This window comes from Pristis pectinata, chromosome 2 (genome assembly GCF_009764475.1).
Source record: "Pristis pectinata isolate sPriPec2 chromosome 2, sPriPec2.1.pri, whole genome shotgun sequence".
NCBI lineage: Eukaryota > Metazoa > Chordata > Chondrichthyes > Rhinopristiformes > Pristidae > Pristis > Pristis pectinata.
Genome location: NC_067406.1, coordinates 42,620,997 through 42,629,981, shown reverse-complemented (window position 1 = coordinate 42,629,981; position 8,985 = coordinate 42,620,997). Strand labels below are relative to the sequence as shown.

The 8,985-nt window shown below is 36.8% G+C and overlaps 1 protein-coding gene across 1 annotated transcript in view; it reads right to left on the bottom strand.

Annotated features, from left to right (window-relative positions):
* Positions 1-1,023: 1,023 nt before the first annotated feature.
* pik3c3 (phosphatidylinositol 3-kinase, catalytic subunit type 3) overlaps positions 1,024-8,985 on the bottom strand; it is a 90,283-nt gene continuing 82,321 nt past the window's right edge. The window contains exons 24-25 of the mRNA XM_052036947.1: positions 2,798-2,923; positions 1,024-1,652 (exon numbers count right to left, since the gene is read on the bottom strand). Of these exons, the coding sequence (XP_051892907.1) occupies positions 1,638-1,652; positions 2,798-2,923 (141 nt within the window). The 3' untranslated portion in view covers positions 1,024-1,637. The remainder of the gene's footprint in view (positions 1,653-2,797; positions 2,924-8,985) is intronic.

Below are 8,985 nucleotides of genomic sequence, written 5' to 3'. Positions count from 1 at the left end.
AAGGATGATGGTCTATAACTAACATTATTGCAATTTTATAAACATTTTTGCAGTGGTACCTTTAAAGGATAGTTTGATTGTATTCCCCTAGAACTGCCTTCTAGATATGCAAATTAGTTTTACATATGCAAATTCCCATTATTTTACATGTTTTAAGTGATATCTTGCAGAATGATTTGCAGCTTTTTCTGGCATTTGTTCTACTGGGTGGTAGAGACACTCAGGATGCTTTGAAGAGCTGCTGCACTGCATCCTGCGAAAAGTAAACTTCACCGCAATAGAATGCGTGTGTCAAATGTTTAGGCTACAACAGTATTGACAATACAATTTAGTAAAGCATAAAATCCCAAGAGAATAATTATGAGGATGGTGTGCCGGGCAGATAGTTATGTTCTGAATGATGTTGAGCTTTTTGTGCGTTTTTGTGGATGCACCCATCTAGGAAAGTGGAGTGTATTTAATCATTCTCCTGACATGCCTTGGAGAGTCACAAGTATAACAAGACACATTGCAGAATAACGAGAATCTGACCTATTTTCGTAGCATGACTTTTTTTTAAACTGATGTAGTCCAATTCAGTTGCCTGTCAATGGTGATTCTTTTCCAGACTGTTAATGGGGGTCAGGGATGAGAATGTCATTGAATGTCAGGTCCAGGTGCCTTTTTTTTTGAAGATAGTGATTGCTTGCCACTTGTGCTGGGTTGCTGTTAATTGCTAATATTACTCTAAGCCTGTCTGTTGGTCAAGTTTTGTTGGATACAGGCACGGGTTAGTTCATTGTATGAGAAAGCTCAATGGCACTATGTTCTGTACAAGTGAATAGCTTCACTTTCCTCCTGATAGTGGAAACAATCATTGATGAAGCACCTGCAGATAGCTGTGCCAAGCATGCTCTCCCCATGGAATTCCTTGTTATGGTTATTGGACAAAGATAATTAGCCTCCAACATCCAGGAATTGTTTTCCAAACTTATATGGACACCAGATAAAATCTGCATGGTGTAAAAGCTGCTCAAATCAAATTATTTACATTATTTATTGACCTATATACAGTGCTGATGGAAGTGATTAAATTCATAAGAAAAAAAACACTGCTTTGCAACTCAATATCCATTTTTGCTTGATTGTACCACAGATGAATGCATTTAAAAGAAAGCTCTTTACAGAAGTTGATAATTTATTGTGTAAAACAGTTTGTAACAAATGTGAAAGATACATTTGAGGCAGTAACAATATGAATATATTTACAATATATTCATGACCACCATTCAACTGCAGAATTTTTTTTTGGTATTTTCACTATAATTAAATGGCAAAAGTCACAAAGCTATATATCTGCTACAATATACAGCACTGTTTATTTGGAATACATTTCTCAGACCTATCATAAGAAAATAACTTTGCAAAAGTTTTCTCTGGCATGCTTCAGAACAAATTGGTTCAATTTTCTTTCATATTGGCCACTGGAATCATTAGCACTATTAATAATATAGTCACTCAAAATATTTTGTTGTGCAAATTTCAGTGCAGAATTTTGCCCATAGTTGAATTTGCTCTTATGTGGTAAAGATCAAAATTTGCAACAGATGATATTCCTCTTCAAAGATTATGTTCTGCTTAGCCTTTACAGATGGAATCTATCTTCTCCAGTACTATAAAGAGAAAAATAATGAAGAGTGCTTAGTCATCTAGAAATTCATAACCAGTCTGCTACATTATAATTCCTTTCATTATATCTATGGTACTCAAACCAACTAAAAGCTGAAAATGCTGTAAATTAACTTTCATAGTGTTCTCAAATTTAGGGTGTCTATTAACTAATACTGGAGATGATTTCTATCTTAAACAGTGCTCAGACAGAAAGTGTGATCTGGGCTAATTTCAATGTACAGTAACATCTAAGTACCACTGTTTAATGCTTTACATCTATTAATGAAGTACATCATTTTTTCACATTACCTCTCCTAAGAGAGTTAATGATGATACTTAAGAAATTAGATAAACACTAAAATATCACAGCAGAAGAAAGGGGTTTGTAATTAAAATCGCTCAACATTTTACATACAATATTGATTATATTGAAATAGATAATCTAACTACAGCAAAATAATTAATTGCAGTCTTTAGTAAGGACACAAACTAAAAAGGTACATGTAATGTTGATGGACCTTTTTTTACATTTGGAATAAGTAGTTCATGGAAGAGACTTCCACACTGGGTTGTTGGAGCCACAGGCCTTTCTAAAACAAACTAGTTTAAGTATCCTTCATCCTAACACTTTCACATTTCAGAACTTAGTTTTCCCACAGGCTTCATATTTTCCAGAGTAGCCTTAGAATAGAAGCCTAATGACAAATCACTGGAAACAAACCGCCTTCAGTGCTATTTTAAACCAGGCAGGTGGTATTAACTACGATCTGAAATGCAGGCCCTTTAAGCAGAATCAAAAAAAAAAGCAAAAATAAGACAGAAAAAAAATTTGTATTACAAGCCCACTAAGAAAGTTGTGATTATAAAAAACCAGAAGAGTCAAGAATGAAACATTTCCTTCATTGTCACAAACACTTCAAGACATTCCAAATTCATAAGGCACAACTGTCAATGAGAAAATGAACAAAATGTGACATTATACAGGGAAAAATTTGGAGGAAAAAGCCTTCTGATCAAGGAAGTCCTGTGTGCTGTTTCAATGGAATAATACTTCTACATGATTAACATGATGATTCTGCTGATAATAACCATAACAGGGTTCAACTTTTGAAGAATAAAACAAAGTTAGTTTTTTTTTGGTACCCACCTGAGCAAATTTGTGTATTTGTTCCACTACTGCAGCAAACAAGGCACCCACACTTTCATCTATCAAGCTCTGCATGTAATGAACTGCCTCTTCATCAGAAAGATCCAGGCGGAATTTGTCCTGCACCTATATGTAGAATGACAATATACAGAGACAAACATATCACTTCCATCCCCAGCTTTCAAACTTTGTTATTTCCTCATACTCTTTTAAAACCACAAGGGGAGGCCATTCGGTCTATTAAGTTTATACTAGCTCTTAGATCCAAATCCAATCCCCCTTATTTCCGTATAACCTACTCTGTCAGCCAGCTACCTTCTTACATTAAGCACAATTTACTGTGGCCAACTACCTGCAAATCTTTGGGGTGTGAAAGGAAACCAGAGGAACCTCATATGGTCATAGAGAGAATCTGCAAACTCCACAATGACAGTATCTGAGGTCAGGATCAAACCCAAGTTGAAAATTCAAGCACTAAGTTCAGTATTCTCTTCTTAAGATATGGTACTAAATAAAACAAATGCAAAGATTCTATTTATTTGCCAATATTTTGAGTCATGATCAAGATCAAACTGTCTTTGTACATAGCTGCACTAATCACAGGGGCTTGGTGCTCCAGCTCTGTTGAAAGCATGGCTTTTCAAATTACAGTTTGGCATGTTAAGAATCAGAAATTTATGGGACAGGAGGCCAAAAGTGGACTTCAAATTACTTTCACGTCACACTTCTTGGTCTGTAGCCCTGCAATACCTTGATACCAAATGAAATAATCTGGAGACACAAGAGACTACAGATGTTGGAATCTGTATCAACAAACAAAATGCTGGAGGAACACAGTGGTTCAGGCAGCATCTGTCGACAGAAATGAACAGTCGACAAATGGGGTCAAGACCCTTCATATGGACTGAAAGATAGAGGAGATATAGTGGCTAATCAAGTCACTGTGTTGCACAGCACAGAAACAGGCTATTCAGCTAGCCACATCCAAGCCCACCTTTTTGCCCATCTACACTAAACCCATTTGCCCGTACCAGTTCCCTATCTTTCTATGCTTTACCAATCTGTGCGCCTCTCTTAAACATAGTGTTTGTATCAAACTCGACCACCTCCTCTGCCAGTTTACACCTGTGTAAAAACTTTCCCCTCAAATCCCCTTTAAAATCCCTTCCTCTCACCTTAAACTGATGCCCTTTTGTTTTTGATACCCCTACCTTAAGAAAAAGGTATCTACCTTATCTATGCCTCTTATAAGTTTATATACTTCTATTAGGTCATTCCTCAGTCTCCCTCACTCTGGGGAAAACAAGCCCAGCCTATCCAATCTCTCCCTTAACAGTTCTCCGATCTAGGCAAAACGCTGAAAAATTTCTTCTGCATTCTCTCCAGTGCAATCATATCCTTCTTATAGTGTGGTGAACAGAACTGCACAAAATATTCAAGTGTAGTCTAACCAATGGTTTGTAAAGTTGCAACATAAAATCCCAACTTTTATACTCTATGCCCCAACCTATGCCATATGCCTTCACCATCACCCTCAGTGTTGCCACTTTTAGGGAACTATGGACATGAACCTCCAAGGTTCCTCTGTTCATCACATTCCTTTGTGCCCTACCATTTACCCATATTTGACTTCCCAAAATACATCACCTCACACTCATTGGCATTAAATTCCATCTGCCAACACTCTGCCCAACATTTCATATCCCACTGTAACCTTAGACAACTTTCCTCACTATCTAAAACATCACCAACTTTCATGCCATCCGCATGCTTATTCATCATACCTCCTATATTCACATCCAAGTCATTGATATATCACAAGCCACAAGGGTTCTAGCTCCGATCCCTGCCGTACACCACTATCCTCTACCTCCTATCACAAAGCCAATTTTGGATCCAATTAACCAGCTCACCTTTGATCCCATGTGTCCTAACTTATCGGACCAGCTTACCAAACAATCCTTCCAAGTGAAGCAGCATGCACACACTTCCATTTTAATGTACTACATTTAGTGCTCACAATGTGGTCTTCTTTACACTGGAGAATGCAGTGGATGCATTGGATGAATTCTTTACAGAATTTCTAGCTCAGATGGCAAGGGTTAGAAGGTTAAGGAGGTTCAACATGTCACCAAACAGTCTAACAAACTTCTACAGATATACTGCTGAAAGTATCCTGAATGGTTGCATTGAGGTTTGGTATGGCAAATTTGAATGCACAGGAATGCAAGAAGCTGCAGAGAGTAGTGGACTTAGCCCAATACATCATGGGTGTATCCCTCACCACTGTCGGTAGTAACTACATGAGGTGCTGCCACAAGAAGCCAACACCTATCATCAAAAATCCCCACCATCCGGGCCATGCCATCTTCTCCTAGCTACCATGAGGCAGGAGGTACAGAAGCCTGAAGTCCCACATCATCAGATTCAAGAGCAGCTACTTCCCTTCAATCATTTTGGTTCTTGAACCAACCTGCAGAACCAAGTATATTTTCCATTGTACCTGTGCATACAACAATAAACTCGACTTTGACCTTGGGTGTCCCTGAGCTTCCAGATGCCTGTCACTTTATTTCTAATTCTTATCCTATCTTTTGCTCCTAGCATTGTTCTAAAAAAGCTCAACTTAAGCTTGACGAAGAACATTTCATTCTCCAATTACTCCTTCAAGACTTAATAATTTCAGATCGCTAACCTTTCTGGTTTGAGTCAGAATTGCCCTGTTGTGATGAAAGGTCATCAATTTGTAAATTCAGTTTTTGTCTCTCCAAAGATGTCACTTAATCTACTGAGATTTTCCAGCATTCTCTGTAACTTCAGATTTCCAGGGAGAATCAGGTTTTGTACCCCACCATTACAGCATGGCTTTTCTTTTCATCTGTCATCAATCATCTCTTTGCATTTACATTCCCTTCTTGACAGATCATCTGCAGTTAAGAGTCTTCAACACCTTCTCACAGCCAACACCACCATCTTTTGGGTTATTCAATCTCTCTTGATTTCAGTTTCTCACAAACATCCCCTTTTATGTCCATCTCTCCCTCTCTTTGGTAAATTAAAACATTTGATTGCTAACTTTTCTTACTTCTGATGGAAGTTAATTTCTTGTACATTAGCACAATTTTTAAAAATTCTTAAATGGTAGATTTTGTAGAGTTGTAAAACTGCATTGTTTCATGCTTGTGGAAGTTTTCAGCTCTATTGGTTCAATATCAACCAGTAGATATGTTACAACAATGGTGAGAAAGTTAATTTTATTCGGAAACAATTAAAGTTCTGCATTTGTCTTTTTTCCGATTATCCCAGCAGATTGAAATCATGTTAAAAAACCTTGAAATTTGTGGAAAACCTTAATTATAAACACATCTTACTAATAAGCTGGCAACTGTGTATACCTAACAATACCTAAACACACAAATTCATTGTCAATTATATTTAGATTCAGTACCACAATAAATCAAAGCACTAGCTGAGTTACATGTCATATCATAATATGACATATAGTGTTTGTTTAACTGACCAACCTACCATGCCTCCATAGCATGTCAGACAGCTTCATTCTAAAGCTGCTGAATAAATGTGATAGCTAATGCTCTACAAAAATCTGAAAAAATAAAGTGAACTGTAAAATTAGTAAAAACAAATGCCTTTAATGAATAAAAACAGGTAATTACGTAGAATTCAGTAACAAAAAAAAAATGCAGAATGCTATTAATAATGTATGGAGTAGTGTCAGAAAATATTTAGAAAAATTGACAGAAAAATATTCTTGTTCATCCTGAAATAGCTCTACTGACAGGTTCAAGGCAACATATGGAAGTACAACAGTTGTGCTTTGAAACAAGACCCATACTCTTGATTCTTAACGTTAAGTTGCATCATCTATTTATCTACATGGCAAGAAAGAACATCAAGAACGTGTTACCATAACACTAGAAAATAATTTCAATAATCTTGTTTCACATTGGAAATTAGAAATATGGGAAAGCGTTTGTATTTTCAAACTGTTACTCTCCTTCCTCTACCCATCACAACACCAATTCCAATCCACTTCAAACTTCCCAGAGATGAAACATTAGATAGGTGATCAAAGCAAAACCATTTTTATAAAGTTCCATTCTATAATTAAGTCAACAATCAAAAAAATCACTCAATATTCAGAACCATCCTATCCTATTTTATTATTTACAAAAATGTGTTACAATTTCTTTACACCCAGTATGCTCTGCTACAATACCTGTCTTACACATTGCTAGCACTGGTGGCTTTCCATTTTTTATTCAGCTGGTCTAGATCAATGCTTAAATTTTTAACATGCCAGATTTCTGTAGTAGACTAATGAAAGTAAGCTGGTACAGTGATCACCTCTTACATCTGTGCTACCACATAAACATGGCTTAATCATAATTTTTGCACTATGGACATCAAAGTCATCTTCACTTTCACAAGGATTTCTATCCAGAAGGGCTACATTTTATTTTTCACAAGTTATTAAGAAACCCTTTGTAACTTTAACTGGAAGTGAAATCTCTCACCCTAAGCATGCTGAAATCTAGAACACAAGCTGAAATGTTTACAAGCATCATTGGCCAATAGTGCCAAAAGTGGATAACCCAGTAGCCATTTTGTGATAGGAGGCCAGTGTTGGGACAAATTAATTCATTCCACATGACAATAAGCACCAGCATAATATGCTGGATGTTAGGGAATAGAAGCCATAATCTGAGAGTAAAAAGTGTAAGGTTATAGTAATCATGAATATAAACGAGAACCAGCCTTCAAGCTGTTTTCAAATGTAACCTAAAGCAGCAATCTGTTTGAAATTATAAGGAGAGCTGCATGAATAAAGACTGCTGTCTGTGAAAGGAACAGGCGACTGGCTTACTGCAGGAGGCCACTTGCGAGAAGTGCTTTGGAAAATGATGCTGACTAGGACATTTATTTCAGATTCAACAATCCCAATTTAACTCAATTCAATGGTCAACTTGATAAGATACAATTTGAAGTGTTGGAGATAAGCATAGGAGTTGCATTTGTCAAAGTAGCAGATAAAATAGAGTCAGTGTACAGAAGTGTTAGTAATTTTTCTGGCCACAGAAGAGGTGCCAGAATGCTGGGGGACAGCAGACTACGTCAACTGCAGTACCTTCACAGAAACATCAAGTCATCTCCACAAAAAATTCAATCAATTCATTTTGTTAGGATCTTCCCTTAACAAAATCATACTGATTACCCTTGATTAATCCCAGCCTCTCCAAGTGTCAATTTATACTATCCTTCCAATTTCTTACAATAATTTCCTTACCACTCATGTTAGACTTAAGCTATAATTACCCAGTTTATTCCTGCTACCCTTCTTGAATAGTGACACTACATTCACTGTCCTACAATCATCTGGCACCTCTTTAGAGAGGGTATTAGAAAACAAGTCAGGAGTTCCGGGAATCTCCTCTTGCTTCCTATAGTGGCCTGCGAGACATCCTGTGGATTTATAAGCCCCTGTGGCTTTATTCACCTACAAGCCCACTAATGAATCTAATGCCTCTTCCTTTTAATGGTAATTTCTTTCATAATTCCACCACCCCTGTCCCTAAATTCTCTATTTGCAAAGTCCTTCTCCATAGTGAATCCAGATGAGAAGTACTCATTTAAAACCTCTCCCACATCCTTTGACTCCATGCACAGATTATCATTTAGTCCCTAATGGGTCCGACCCTTGTATTATAACTCCCAAAAATAAAAGAACCTCCAAATCACATGATGTCCCGACTTGCACTTGCATAGACATTCCTTAATCATCTTCTGGCCAAAAATCCTGTAATTCTCCCCAGACATCACAAGGATTACAGCTGTTCAAGACAATCATGATACTCTGAAGATAACCTACACTGCATAATATATGCAGTTTTTTTTCATTTTTTTTTAAAGAGTCAACTTGCTTCAGGCTCACTCAAGTTGGAAGCAATGAGATGTACTGCTTCCCTCTAAATATTCACTGAGCACAAAAGTACATGTGGCAGCTACCGCACCTTTATAATTAATAATAATTTAAAAATCTAAATTATTCCCCTTATGAAGCAGTGGCCACAGTATGAATCATGGAAAAAAAGGAATAAATGAAAATTTTATTTTTGTGAGGGTAACAATTCTGTATTGAGAGAAGGAACAAAATTATTATAAAACAGAAC